At 41.0% G+C, this 15,169-nt stretch overlaps 1 protein-coding gene across 6 annotated transcripts in view; it reads left to right on the plus strand.

Annotated features, from left to right (window-relative positions):
• The first annotated feature begins 237 nt into the window (after positions 1 to 237).
• Positions 238 to 15,169, plus strand: part of LOC106585221 (potassium channel subfamily T member 1) — an 88,376-nt gene continuing 73,444 nt past the window's right edge. The window contains exons 1-2 of one of the 6 annotated variants that reach the window (XM_014171192.2): positions 238 to 880; positions 12,009 to 12,047. In XM_014171192.2, the coding sequence (XP_014026667.1) occupies positions 732 to 880; positions 12,009 to 12,047 (188 nt within the window). In that variant the 5' untranslated portion in view covers positions 238 to 731. The remainder of the gene's footprint in view (positions 881 to 12,008; positions 12,048 to 15,169) is intronic. The other 5 variants (XM_045706783.1, XM_045706784.1, XM_045706782.1 and 2 more) reach the window with 5 other exon arrangements.

Here is a 15,169-nt window from a genome sequence, read left to right on the forward strand (position 1 = left end):
TTAAAAATGTTGTATCAAGACTGGCCAAAGTGCCTAATTGGTTTATTAATAACTTTTCAAGTTCATAACTGTCTTGATAACTCATAACTCTTTCACTGTAATAGCTACTATAAATTGGACAGTGTAGTTAGATTAACAAGAATTTAAGCTTTCTGCAAATATCATGTATGTCTATGTCCTGGGAAATGTTCGTGTTACTTACAACCTCATGCTAAACGCATTAGCCTACTTTAGCTCAACCTTCCTGCGGGGACCCACCGATCTTGTAAAGGTTATTAATTCATAATGGGGTAAAGACACTTTACACTACAAAACTGTTAATACACATTATATTTTGGTGCACAGAATGACAGCTGTGGCAATGTGCAGTGATCAAAATAAATCTTTGATCATGCCCCCATTTGCACATCTTGCAAATTATGTAACAATTAGTACAGCTACACTAGCAACAGAGGCACGCTGGTTTGATGACGTCTTGCGGCTGAGATGCAATGGACCTCACATCTCCGAAGGATGGAGTGCTGCTCAATAACAATAAGCTCCCAGCACTTTCTCACATGATTGTGTGATGCAGAAAGGAATGGAAAACAAGTCTACCTCGGTCTATATTGCCGCAGAAGTGCGTTCAGGATGCAGTTTTGAATTTCAGTCGCTCCATAGGCTGGTATTGACAACTGAGGGGTAACATATTGGTCATTCTCGGCTGGGGGTAACTTGGGAGAGGGTGGACGATGGCAGGCGCTAAACTCACGCCGTCTCCTTCGGAGATAGACCCAGACGTCAAGACCGAGGCGACGAAAACACCGGAGGAGCCGACTTGGGTCAACCCGTTGAAGCCGATACGGACGATGGGCTCTTTTGGGAGTGATGCTGGGCAAAGGTACCGCACATTGACCCGCATGAAGCCGCTGCATGTTTCAGACTAAGAGCACCAGTTCGATATCAAACCTGCAGCATCCTCAAACCCGTGTGATGCTTCAAGCGCGCGGCGCAAAGCGCAGTGAAATTGTATCCCATATAAGCTATTTATTATTATATTTAGGCAAAGGATATGAATTAGCCTATGTAATGATACATTCGTATCGAATATATACCCTACATTCCTTAGTCGATTATATCTTTTTGCAAAAATGAAAATAACAAATCGCGATCTCTGTTTTCCAGTCTGTTGATAGGTTAAGGCTATATTGACACATGTTATGCGCGATTTATGAAACTGATTTATGCACGCAATGGGACTGTTTGTTACATTTGCGGAAATTGGCGCTGTATGTGCCACCCACTTGTAAATCATATTTTTTCTAAGCCTCCTGTTTAAGGTTTTTCTGGGTTTTTCTTTATGTCTGCAGTTTGATTCCTGTGCATCGCTTACATAACTCCGAGGATGCTGCTGCTCTTTATAGACCGTACAATTGCTTTATTGGTTGCATGGAGGATATTGACACATTTGTATTGATATTTTGCTCATTCAAGTGATTTAATCGATTTAAATTTCCATGATAGACATTTACTTTTGTGTAAATTAGCAGACGCTCTTAACCAGAGCGACTTACAGGAGCAATAAGCGTTAAATGCCTTGCTCAAGGGCACATCGACAGAGCCCTGTCTGCTCGGGGATTCGAGAATTCTAACCAGAAACCTTTCAGTTACTGTCTGCTTTCCAATGCAAACCACAGCGGATTATGAGAGAGTGTGTGTGTGTGTGTGTGTGTGTGTGTGTGTGTGTGTGTGTGTGTGTGTGTGTGTGTGTGTGTGTGTGTGTGTGTGTCGCCTATGTGTGTAGCCTAGGCTACATGTGTGTCAGAGCACATCAGCAACTACAGTGGAATAGCCTTACCTTTACTCCCCAGCCAAGTCACATGAGATGCTTCTCTCTGAATGGGACTGCACGGTTTCATTAAGGGGGAGGATATGCAGGCAGCCTACAATGGCCTGCCTGAATAAAAGTCAGTATGGGTGTTAAAATGCTCTCTTTAATATTCTCATCCCTTCTCGCCGTTTCTCTTAGCAAGTTACTGCATAGTTCAATTAATGATGTTGGTTGGGCAGAAACTTGCAACAATGTTTTGAGTCTGCTACAGTATTTTTGCTGTGTAGCAAAATCCAGAGGGGCAAAGTAAGGTTGAGCTTGGTGCAGGGTGTTAAATCTTTTAATAGTTGCAGAGAGTTGTGCCAAGTCAAAACAGTTAATTACAGCAGTTTTAACATTATTAACAGTTACATATGCCTGTAATGTTTAGTTCTGACATTTATGCACATTGGACCCACTTACATGTGATTTTCCAATGTCACTGGCTATTCAGAAACATTGACACACGTATGTTAATCGTTTTCTGTATACCATTACAACAATAATTCTGTCAAAGCGAATGCAATATTGCTGAGGCTATAGTATACTGCCTTACTGCCTGTGAAAATAGGACAGTATAGTTTGTAGGCAGTATATGTTTCTATTTCAAAGGCACTATCTCTCATCAATAATACAGACTGAGGCAGAACTCAAGAGGCCCACTGCTGCACCACCAGCAAAAATTCATCAGGGGGCTTTTTATGGAGTCTAAAGTACTGTAGCTGGTATACCATAGAGCAGGGGTAGACAAGCCTGGTCCTGTGGGGCCACAGGCACTTCATGTTTTTGATTTAAAGTGAAAATTTGAGGCCCGCACTCGATCCTAACCCGCAAATATAGAAAATGCACTGTACGGTCAGAGATGGTGGAACTATTTTTTGACAGGCCTTTTTAGATAGATCTATGTTTCTGCTTATAATTTACAACATTTATGTAGACTATTTGTTAGTCAGGCTATTTGTTAGGGGTTGCAGGTAGCATAGTGGTTAGAGCGTTGGGCCAGTAACCGAAAGGTTGCTCGATCGAATCCCGGAGCTAACAAGGTAAAAATCTGTCATTCTGCCCCTGAACAAGGCAGTTAACCCACTGTTCCCCGGTAGGCCGTCATTGTAAATAAGAATGTGTTCTTAACTGACTTGCCTGGTTAAATAAAAATATGGTGTGAGGTGCTTTGCACCCTCACTATAATTAGATACATGTAGCTTTTCTTCTGTTATTACTAGAATGCTAAATATATCCTTGCTCACCAGAATAATGTCATAAATAGATATGCTTCAATCCAGTTGACATCGGAAAGTTTGTTTTCTCTTTCTATTTCATCTCTGCTTCTCTCGCGCAGCAAAGACATTTAGAGAAAATGCAATAGGCCTAACTCTAAAACAACGAGAAAGCCTTTCCATGTAAAATGTCCAAATTTCATCAGTTTGACCAGTTTTAAGGAAATTAAAAGCTGTTAAAACGACTCAACATGCTTGTTTATAAGATTTCAGTTCAGCTTGGATGCATATTTTATGTGGTTGAAATACTATCAGCGTTTATGATGCCGATAAAGCTGGCACCCTTTACACACGGTCCCTAACCGCGCATTCATTCTCTCAACATCCTATAATAAATTAATAATATTTCTCCACTCCTGTTCCTGATTCAACATGTACATTTGGTGTATCATTTTACTGCAAGAAATGCTTAATTCTGCAGGAGTTAATATCATATTAGGTCAGAGTTTCCCAAACTCGGTCCTCGGGACACCAATGGATGTACATTTTGTTTTTTGCCCTAACAAAACACAGCTGATTCAATTTGAATTCCTCCTCTTGTGGCTGTCGAATTTGTATAGCGCCTCACAATCATCATACATAACATACATATCATCCTCTTTTACCACTTCACCAAATCTTTTCCAAACATTAGACTACTGTTCTTGTCCTCTCTTCTATTTATTTTCAACAGTAGAAGCTACCAGGCCTCTGCAGATCTTCTTCTCCTGTCTGCCCTGCCTATTTTTTATCCCCTGTTGTTGTTTCCCCATGCTGTCAGCCTTAGGCTCTGAGACAGAGATGATTGGGAAGTGTAAAGAGCCCTGTGTGTGTGTGTGTCCACGTGCTAGTGATGCGCGTCAACTGTTTCACCCGCACGCAATTGCTAATAACACATCCACAACTGCCAGACTATATGTGAAAATCTAAGGCCTACACCCGACCCTAACCCCCAAATATAGATAATGCACTGTACAGTCAGAGGTGGCGGAACAATTTTTTGACAGGCCTTTTTACATAGGCCTATGTTTCTGCTTATAATTTCCGACATTTTGGTAGGCTATTTGTTAGTCAACTTGTCTATAATTAGATGCAGCTTCTCTTATGTCATTACTTGGTTCCCTAGAATACTACATTAACCCTTGCTCACAATAATAAAAGTCATAAAACATTGATAGAATGAATGCTTAAATCTAGTTGACAGTGGTAAAGTTTGTTTTCACTTTCATCTCTGTTTCTCTCATGCAGCAAATATATTTAAGACCTAATGAAAAACCTCAATATAGCCTATAGATATGAATTGCACAAGAATTATACATTTATGGATTTTTAATGCATTGTTTTCTCTATATTCAACCCGTCTGCCCACCACGCACCCACCCTTCATCCACGTGGATATAACCGCGGGGACTGCGGGTTATGAGTCAACCCGTACATCACTAGCGCTTGTGCATGTGTATGTGCATTCATGTGTGTGTGCTTGCGTGCAGGGACAAAATAGTGTTCCTCAGATGATTATGATAATGGTGGTTATGACTCTAAGCCCATGCAGCTTAATATACTCACAAAAGCCTCAGAGTCATCGTGCACTGATCTAAATACACTGGAGTGAGAATGAGAGTAAATCGGCCCACTGTTGTTGAGTGTACTGTATGCAGCCAGGCACAGCAGTCTTCACTGAAGAGCCTACAGTGTTGATTTACTGCTGCAGCATGGAATGATAGACACAGCAGAGTATAGCAGAGATAGTCTGAGACGTTTGTAATATCCGTTATCATATTAGATAGTCAAACAGCACCACACATTAGATAGTTAGTCTGGAGTGCTGATCTTTTATGCATTGATCTTGTCTGAAATTCAAAGGGAAAGGGGGATACCTAGTCAGTTGTACAACTGAATGCATTCAACTGAAATGTGTCTTCCGCATTTAACCCAACCCCTCTGAATCAGAGAGGTGCGGGGGGCTGCCTTTAATCAACATCCACGTCGAGGCTCTCATTTGCATAATAGTGTCCATATCATTTCATTTTACATGTCCATGTATTGTGTGACAAACATTTTATAGTACAAAAACGTTACATTACTGTATCTGTGATTGCAACAAAATTCCCACTTGCCATCACTTTTAATTCACTTCCTTCAGACAGAAAGGATGCTGTCAGTCAGTCAATCAGTCAGAGATCAGAGTTTTCCATGGGAAGGCAATGAAACATGATCAGTGTGAGACCTGTCCTCTACGTGTTCAGTGTTCAGCTCCAGAAAGGATGGAAGTAAGGAGAGATGGAAGGAAGGAGTGAGAATCCATAATATGACCCATCTCCATTGACCCACCGCTCCATTCCTCCTCACTCCTCTCTGTTTAGTTATTCATTACGGCATTATTTAAATGCCTAGGAACCCCCTCAGTGCCGTGCTAGGATGCTTCACGGTACATTCATACCAACAGCTGGTCGGAAGGATGTAGGATGTAAACAAACAGTGTAACCAAAACTTACAGTAAGCTAATATAGTAGTTTTCTTTCCAAGGATACAGGAAGTTGATACTGTAAGATCTTGTTCTTTTATACTGTAAAATATTTGTACGATATTCTGATTATGGGACTATTATGATTATGCGATTATAGGATTAATAGTACTCGCTTCCAAAGCATGTGCCTTATATCCTGAAATTAAAAAGATAGATTAATTGTGTGCATCTCAATTGAGATGTTACTCAGGTTTGATACATTAGGGATAAATCATCATTTATATAATGGTTATGGGAATATGCTATGTTCTATGCTTCCAAAGTCTGTCCCTTAATGTTATGAAATCAAAATATTTTTTGTAACTGTATCCATATAGATCAGGCTTTCCCAAACTCAGTCCTGGGGACCGCAAAGGGTGCATGTTTAGGTTTTTACCCAAACACTACGCAGCTGATTCAAATAATTAAAGCTTGATGATGGGCAAAAATCTAAATGTGCACCCCTTGGGGTCCCCAGGATCGAGTTTGGGAGCAAAGCACTTAACCTTAATTGCTACGGGTCTGCTAAATGACAAAAAGCAATGGCTTGGCCACAATGCTCTGGCCTCAATAGTAATAACAACTTTTGTCTAGGGAATGGCTGGAGGATGCTGATGACGGATTGCAGGGGGATTTGTTCCTCTGCAGGCCGAGGCTGCTGCTTTTCTAATTGAAATGAGGAGAGTGCTGTGCTTGAAAAGACTGAACGCAATGTTCTTTCTCTTTGTTAGTTCTCTGCCTTAGTTTAATCTCTTACAACCTCACCAGTCCTCTCTTAAGCCCCCTGTACCACAATAATTGATTATGTATAGGCTTATCCTATTCAGCTGTTGTTCAATGTAGGGCCACTACTATCGTCATTCACACACTGTATGTCGTGCCAGACATGATCTATTAGTGCAAATTGCCCATACAGTTGGCAGATTGTTTTTCATTTTTGTAAATGCAAATGATATCCCCATACCTCAAGCGCACCTTTTTAATAAATCCAAGAGCACCTTTCCAAGGGGTTACTTAGTTAAAATACAGGAGCTTGTTAGTTGATTGGACTCAATGCTGTATTTTTTATTCCTTTAGTGGGAGGGAGAACATGAACCAAGTTATTATCCAGGATCCCTTCTGGGATGTCTTCTTATCAATCCATCTCTAATCCGTTACTCTATATCTGTACTTAAATTGGCTATTTACTCAATTTAATAGAAATGTTGGTTGCACCTTTAACTGTGCCCTAATTAGCGTACAACTTAATCATCAAGATCTTAGAAGTTAACACACACTCCATTAGCTGCTGCCTTCAGTATACTCATAGCAGGTGTTACTGAAGCTAGCTACGGTGAGCTCCAAAAGTATTGGGACAGTGACACATTAGTTGATGTTTTGGCTCTGTACTCCAAAACTTGAAATTATAGTGACTATGAGGTTAAAGTGCAGACTAGACTATCAGCTTTAATTTGAGGGTATTTTAATCCATATCGGGTGAATTGTTTAGAAAGTACAGCAGTTTTGGAACATAGTCCCCCCCATATTAGGTGAACAAAAGTAGTGGGATGACTCCAAAATGACACAATACATTATTTACCATTAATTTCTATTGGGCACAAAATAATCTGAAACACAACCAAAACAAACAGCAAATGCATCAAACACATTTGTAGAGACACAAGTTTGATGTAGCCATTGCATCCTATGCATATGGGACCAAATACTTCACTTTTTACTACTTTAATATACATATAACTGAAATTGTTCCCAACGGTTCACTCGATATGGATGAAAATTCTCTCAAATTAAAGCTGACAGTCTGCACTTTAACCAGTAGTTGTTGTATCATTTCAAATCCAAAGTGCTGGAGTACACAGTCAAAACAACAACAAATGTGTCACTGTCCCAATACTTTTGGAGCTCACTGTATAAGGGGAAGTGCATCTGAAATCTCCATCTCTTGGGTTGTGTTGGTGCTTATTTCTAGGTTTCTTAATATAACTGTTCAGTTATGATTTCCTTGCCTTTTAGCAACTCTGGCTTAATGAGCTGTTTTAAAAGTCAACTGTCCCTTAGAACCAACTTCTCTGCTTTTAAACGGCATATGTGGCATCGATATGAGTCAGAAACATTAATTCTAGTGTCAAAATTGACTACAAAGTGTAAATAGCATAACTCCAGTCTCGTCCAAAGCTGAGCTTTCTAAGTGAGTTTGTCACTATTTACTGGAGGGTTGGGTATGGATTACGATCATGCCCACTTGCCCAGTGCCCACTAACACGAGAGAAGTAGCTGTGCTGCACACTCCATCCAAACATAGCAGCCAAAATCTCCAAGAAGTCAGACAGACCTGCACATTACACAGCACCTCAGACTTGTTTAAATAAGACAACACGTCACCAAGGCGATGTTGAAATAACCCTTGGCTTTAATCGTGGTCATTTTCTGATTTGTTTGACAGTGTCAATCACTCGAGTCTGCCACTTTTTGGTGCAAAATGACAGTTGAGATGATCCGTTTGCACTTGTATCCCAACTACAATTTATCAATAACCCAAACCCCTGTTTTTTAATTTTTTAACATGATTCCCTATTAGACACCGCCAGACAGACGCACACTCTGGTAATAGATAGTGAGAAAGTTGTTAAAAACTAAACTGCACCGAAGCATGCTAGCTACTAACGTTACTTGCTAGCTTAATTGACAAACACAGAGTTGGCATTTAGCTAGCTAGCAAGTGATTTTGAGCACTGATAAACAGCGTGTAACTTGTGCTTTATTTACGATTGCTTGACAGTTTGCAGTTGATGAAGTTGTATACATGTTATTGTTCTCAAAAATCAGTCCTGAGCGCGCTCCCATACTTTCCCGACTCGATAGACTGTATGCAATGCGCTGACTAGTTTTTATGCACAATTATTTACTTGAGAAATACTTCACCAAACACCTTAGCTAGGTGTAAAACTGCGTGACTAAGACCTCCTCGGCAAAAACGTCTAAATTAATGACAGATGTCTTGATTTATCCTAAATTATTTCTGACTATTTTAAGGAAGTGGCTATGTTATTACTATGATGACTCAGGGGGGGGGGCACACAACAGTATTAGCCAGAGTATGCAAACATAAAACACCACCATCAAACTACACCCCCAAGACAACTCTTGTTTGGTTTAATTCAATGTCCACTAGCATTTCTTAATCAGCAATCTTCAAAACGAGGCCAAATCAGGGAGTGCAGTCACCCTTTAACGTGGTCCTCATGGTAAATTATGTCACAATTGTTATCATTAGGGATGTGTTCTGGAGCGGATGCAGTAGCTCATCAGTTGACTTGAAAAGCGAAGTAGCCCCCATGGAAGCATTGTCGTGATTGGTGCGTTGTGAGTTCCTACCCACAATCCCTACTTTGATAGTCGAGTGGAGCTAAAAGCTGCCATTAACATTCAGGAGGGTGTATATGTTTGTGTGTGCATGCGTGGAGATCCTTACAAACACTAAATGCAAATGCCTTACATGTTTAAGTCACTGTTTGTCCCTTTGGATTATAAGGACAGAGTAATTCCCCAGAGGTGTTGGCAGAGGCAGGTGTGACTTCAGGAGGGGTGTAGTTTTATGCCCCACTGGCAAGCTTCCACTTTTGGGAAACGGAATCAAAACTACAAGTTCCAGCATCCCTCTAAATTACTGCAGAGACTCATGTGGCCCCACAACATTTCAATAGGTCCTTGAGGGAACAAGTGACAGAGGGTTCAGCCAGTGTTAGCAGCATGGATCTGCATTAATTCACAAATACATGCAGTGTTTAGCACTGGTTTAGCACTAGCAGTTGCTGTTTTTTATATAAATTGGTTTGCCGGATCTACTGTCAAGGTGAGGTGAGAATCAATTTGTTCCTGCATTGCATGCCTCAGGGGCTAAACAGAATGTGACAGTGTTTATGATACACTACCTCACCTGCATGATTACCAAGACAACAGAGACTTGCAGGCTCTTCCAGTGGGCCTGTGATGCCTCTGATACCAGAGGCAGAGATCGAGTGGTTGTTGATGTAGCAGTAGATATGTAATCAGCAGAGCTGATGAGAGGAAGAACATCTGTGTATGGCCTACCGCTTGAGTACCAGATAAGTGCTTTATAATTAGATACCATCTTTATTGTTCATTTCACAGCCCTCAACTACAGCCATCAAACAGACCGACACTCACCTAGAGAGATGTTGACAAAACCACTCTGTCCATTGCCATGGAGACACCAGTCTCACTTGTATTTGGATTGTCCCAACCTCTACATATGATGTATAGCTTAGAAATGCTCAGACTATCAACAGACTTTCAGTTGGATTTGTATTAAAGAGCCACTGAACACGCTGATTGGCAAGTGTGTTTTTTTAAAATCTCATTCGAAAAATGAGATTTCAGTCTTTGGGGTGTGTTTCCTGACCGATTACGCATTTCGTTAATGATGTTTGTCCCCCATTATCCTATTTACACTTTGTAGTCAATTCTGACACTAGAATTACTGTTTCTGACTCATATCGATGCCACATATGCCGTTTTCAAAGGGATTTGTTGCTTTTTAAAGGCAGTCGCTCTTTAAATGTCAACTGAAACATAATAAATCAAACAGACAGCGTGTAAATTATTGATTGATTGAACATCTATACTGTATATCAGTGTGAAGTTTGTCAAGTTCCCCAAGGTTGCAAATGTATATTCTCCAGCAAATCATCAAACCCTTGATTAGTTGAATCAGGGGTGCTTGTACGGGGCATGAACAAAAAAGGGTAGAAGAGGACTGCAGTTGAGAAACACCTGTGTAGATCATCTGTTGAAGACTGTCCAAATAAATTGCTTCTAAAAATGTTGCAGTGTACAACGATGTCAGGGACAGACTGAATACTAAAATAGGGTTTTTTATTTGGCAGTCAAAAGTTTTCGCCTTAGAGACTCAATAGGTGATGAGTTCCAGTTTAGAGTAGTGTGGATAAAACATCTCTGTTCACACCTAAGTGGTTACTGGACCTCTCCAGGGTCCTGACTACTTCCTGATTGTGATGCGCAACACACTATTCTCTTCATCCACACTGAGTGACCTGAATGTAGTTGAGCTCAGGGATTTAGGTTTAGCTCAAAAGTATGTGGCCTGGACAACATTGTAATCTGCCTCTGATGTACAATACCGTTCAAAAGTCTAAAGAAGGCCAGTTTATTCCATAAAAAGCATCTGTTTCCAGCTACAATAGTCATTTACAACATTAACAATGTCTACACTGTATTTCTGATCAATTTGCTGTTATTTTAATGGACCAAAAAATGTACTTTTCTTTAAAAAACAAGGACATTTCTAAGTGACCCCAAACTTTTGAACGGTAGTATAGTAGGCCTATTTTAAGTGTCGCTTGAGAAAATGCTTAGATCAGGAACAGGTTCCAAAAAAATATTTGAATATTTTTATCCATCTACAAGTATAGGAAGTGACAAATCCATAAAAGGTATTTGTCCGATTCTATCTTTTTAATTTGTCAGGTACTATATCTAGGGAATCACCATGCCCCTCCTAATAAGAACTCAATCTGTCCATATTAGTTTATTTTTATGACTATGTTTGATCAAAAGTACATTGTAAGTAAAGTAATGGTCTCTCCCCAAGGTCTCTCTCTATAAGCTGTTGATTCTTATAACTAAGATTCTCATTAGCAAACTTCAGGAAGTCTATAACTTTAGCTAGCATATTGCTCAGTATAAAGTATGGTACAGTCATTTTATACAAATCTGTTCCATACGATTTCATTCCGATTTAAAAAATATTTTATTTAACTAGGCAAGTCAGTTAAGAACAAATTCTTATTTAATTGACTCACTTTTCTTATATCCTCCATGACTATTCGCATATCCTCCATGTTTGACATTGAGCCTTTGATTCTCAACATTATCCTTCTCTGTTTGCTGTCACCATATGTTATTAATGTGTCCATGGCACCGCTCGGCTCAATGTCACCATGATACATTCATTCAACCTGCTACAGAACGAAGTATAATCTGTCCAATTTGTCGTCATTTGAATGCTGAAGCCATTGCGATTGACCCAGTGGGTTTCCTTCCTGCTGTCCTGTAGTCTCCTGTGGTTTGCAATGAGAGTCTCCCGTCTGTTCTTAAACCAATCAAAGCATTGTATCCGAGAATCCCTGTCAATCCTAATGTGTGATCGTGATCCTGACCTATGATCAGTTTTTCATTTTTGTAAATCATGGCACCTGCTAATAGATCAGCACTCCTACTCTGAGACCCTTTTGTCTTTCTGGTGTTATGTGTCCTCTATAAAAGCATGCCGCTGCCCCCCATCCCTCCCTCTTCCTTTCCTCCTTTTCTCCTCTTAACATCTCCCTATCTGTGTCCATGTGTGCTGTGCCTATAGGTATCAGGAGGAGTACAGTATGGACTCTACCAACGCCCAGTAAGTCCCAGGGTACATCCCAAATGGCACCCGACTCCCTATATAGTGCATTACTTTTGACTAGGGCCTATAGGACTCTGCTTAAAAGTAGTGCCCTATGTAGGGAATAGGGTGCCATTTGGGACAGACCTCCAGCATCATGCTAGCATGGCATGGCATGTGTCCTGTGACTCTGTCCACTATGGGAGATTGATAAACACACACAGCTTGTCGTTCTTCTATCCCTCCCTTTTGACTTGAGCATGCGTCCAAAATGGCACCCTATTCCCTATACAGTGAGCACTACTTTTGACCAGAGCCATATGGGACCTGGTCAAAAGTAGTGCACTCACTGTATAGGGAATAGGGTGCCATTTAGGATGTTGCCTTAGTCACAGCACCAGATAAAACCGTTGAGCTTGTGTCATCAACCACTGGAGGAGTTTAGAGAAGTACTTTAGGTGCTAAAACCTTCAGATTATTTGATTTTGTTCAGTGATGCAGTCAGTGGATATGGTTGGAGTACATTGACTGTCTGCTTGCCTGCCTATACATTATTGCAGCGTACCGTAGGCATTACAATGTACATATTGTATAGTGCTATCTAGAAGAACTGCAAATTAGTAATTGATTGTCTTCATAGAGGAACGCTTATCAACCATTGTCAGCCGGTTTGATAAGTGTTCCCTCAGCATTTTATTGCAAATTACTTTTTAGAGAGATCATTATCAAAGTGGGCTAAACGGGCTACTGGTTACTAAAATCACATTATCGCGTATTTAAAAAAAATATCAATACAGCGCTCCGGCCCGCAGAACAATCACCAACGCCACTAAATCAAACAGCAATTTTGATGTAGTGCGTGTGTGGTTCATTTTCTTGTGGGCTGCTATGCCTGGCAGGCTGGAAATTATAACTGATAACATGCTTTCTGTGCTCTCTGTGGTTTCTGTATTGTCTGTCTGTCTATCTGTCTGCCGAGGAGATGGACGGTGAATAGGTTTCCTTAGGGATGCTGTAAGTGCTGATGGTGCGGTGTCAGAGGCATGCAGCTGAGCTTAAATGTTGGCACAAGTGTTCTCTCCCATCGTCTTTCCCCTCTAGAGGTGGGGCAGGAAAGGGGAGGGAAGGAGGAAGGGAATTAGTATCACAAAATTATTTTGGACGATATTATATTATATTCTATTGTGTCTATTGTGTCGATTCTCAAAAAACGTAGTTAACGCTAGCTAGCGCTAGTCGGCTGTACCTGCGCCAAAAATGATTCTCCACCTATAGCTTGGCCCTCAGTCTTATTTTTAAATGGTGAGTCAACATGTTTTCAGCACTTTTATTTCCATGACCGATCAAAACTCGTTTTTATGATGGTTCTTTCTTGTCCCTCTGCAGCAGACATATAGTGAGCAATATGTTTGGAACATTGAATCGCAATAAAATTGCCGTATCGAAATGGAATACATATAGAATTGTGATAAATCATTGATACATATAGAATCGCAATACGCATCGTATCAGCACCTAAGTATCATGATAATATTGTATCGTGAGGTCCCTGGCAATTCCCAGCCCTATTTGCTTGCCATTTATGGAGAAAGAATCAATCGAGCAGTGGGTGGCAAAATGTTTAAACAAAACAGGGTTTTCCTCACAATATTTCCATATGATGGCATTCTGCTTTTGAGCATTTGGTACTCGATTTGTTAATTTCATGTACTAAAATAGTTCAAAGTCAAATCGCTTTTGAAACAGTATCTTGTATCATAAAATAACTTTGGTTAAAAAAAACAAGCAGTTATAGCTTACAAATTGTATTTTGCTCTTGTGGTCAAAGTGGATATTTGAGAGCAAAGTGGTCCTACATAATGTGATATGTGATCTGACCAGGCTTTGGAATTGACTCAGAAACACCAATTTAGAATGGAAAACATGATTATAATCAATCTTGATCGTGTTACCACTCACAGCAACAGTGTTTCTTTAAGATGTATCATCATCACTGTCTAATGCAGGGGGCTGAACACGGGAAATAGATTATGTCCTGCTTCATAAATTCCTCCCTAATGAATGTGGAGCATGTGAAGAAGTCAATTAGCTAGCAGTCTTAATTACAGAACAAGTAATAATAATTATACATTTCATTCCAAGTAAAATCTCAAAGGCGCACAATAATTTTGGGGATCTGGTGATTTTTGGGCGATGGTCGTCCACAGCTTCAGATGAATCTAGCCAGTTTGGAAAATTAGTGTCTTGAGCGGAGGGATCATTGATAGTGCAGCCAGGCAAGGAATTGGCTGGAAAACATCTGACAGAACGGCGCCGGAGCTTTTCATCGGGCACCTTGTCATCTTCGATGTGTATAGCTTCTCCTTCGTAAGTGTCACGTATACGCAGGGAGTTAGGAAGCAGGTGCAGTAGGAGAGGTTAATTACAATGATGCAAGGCAAATTAACAAAACGAACATGAAAACAAACCAAAACTGCCTGATACTGAGGCTACTGAGGGCTAAATAAATTATGAGGAATGATGATGAGGAAGGGGAGTCTTTCCTGGTGCATGGGTCCCACGGTGAAGGTGAGTGGTGCTGTGATGTGCGTGATTGTGACAAATCCCAATGGTTGCTTATCCAGGGCTTGGACCGGAAAAGGAGAGGAGAGTGTGTACGAATTTATGTTCAAGGAGGAGGCAAGGGCCTGGTCAAGGAAATTCCTTGTGGCACCCGAGTCCACTAGAGCTGTAGAGACAACACCTGAGAGACAGCCAGCCAGTGAAATGGGAACCAGAAAGGGTTTGGCAGAAAACGATGATGGAATACGCACACCTACCCTGGGAGACGGAAGATCACCTCTGCCCTAGTGGACTCGGGGTTGGGACGCACCGGACACCGCTGAAGCTGGTGCCCCTCCTGGCTGCAATAGGGACAGAGCCCCAGCTGTCTCCGGCAACTCCGCTCTGCCAGGGAGAGGTGTGTGGCCCCTACCTCCATGGGTTCAGGCTCAGCCTCAGGACAGCCAAAGGTGGGAGGTGAGTGGCGAGTTGAGCAACGGCGCTCCCGAAGAAGTTTATCAAAATTGATAGCCATCGTGATGAGTGTGTCCAAGGATAGGTTGTCATCCCGACACGCCAACTCCATCTGGACCTCTTTG

The sequence above is a fragment of the Salmo salar genome, chromosome ssa24 (genome assembly GCF_905237065.1).
Source record: "Salmo salar chromosome ssa24, Ssal_v3.1, whole genome shotgun sequence".
Taxonomy (NCBI): Eukaryota; Metazoa; Chordata; class Actinopteri; order Salmoniformes; family Salmonidae; genus Salmo; species Salmo salar.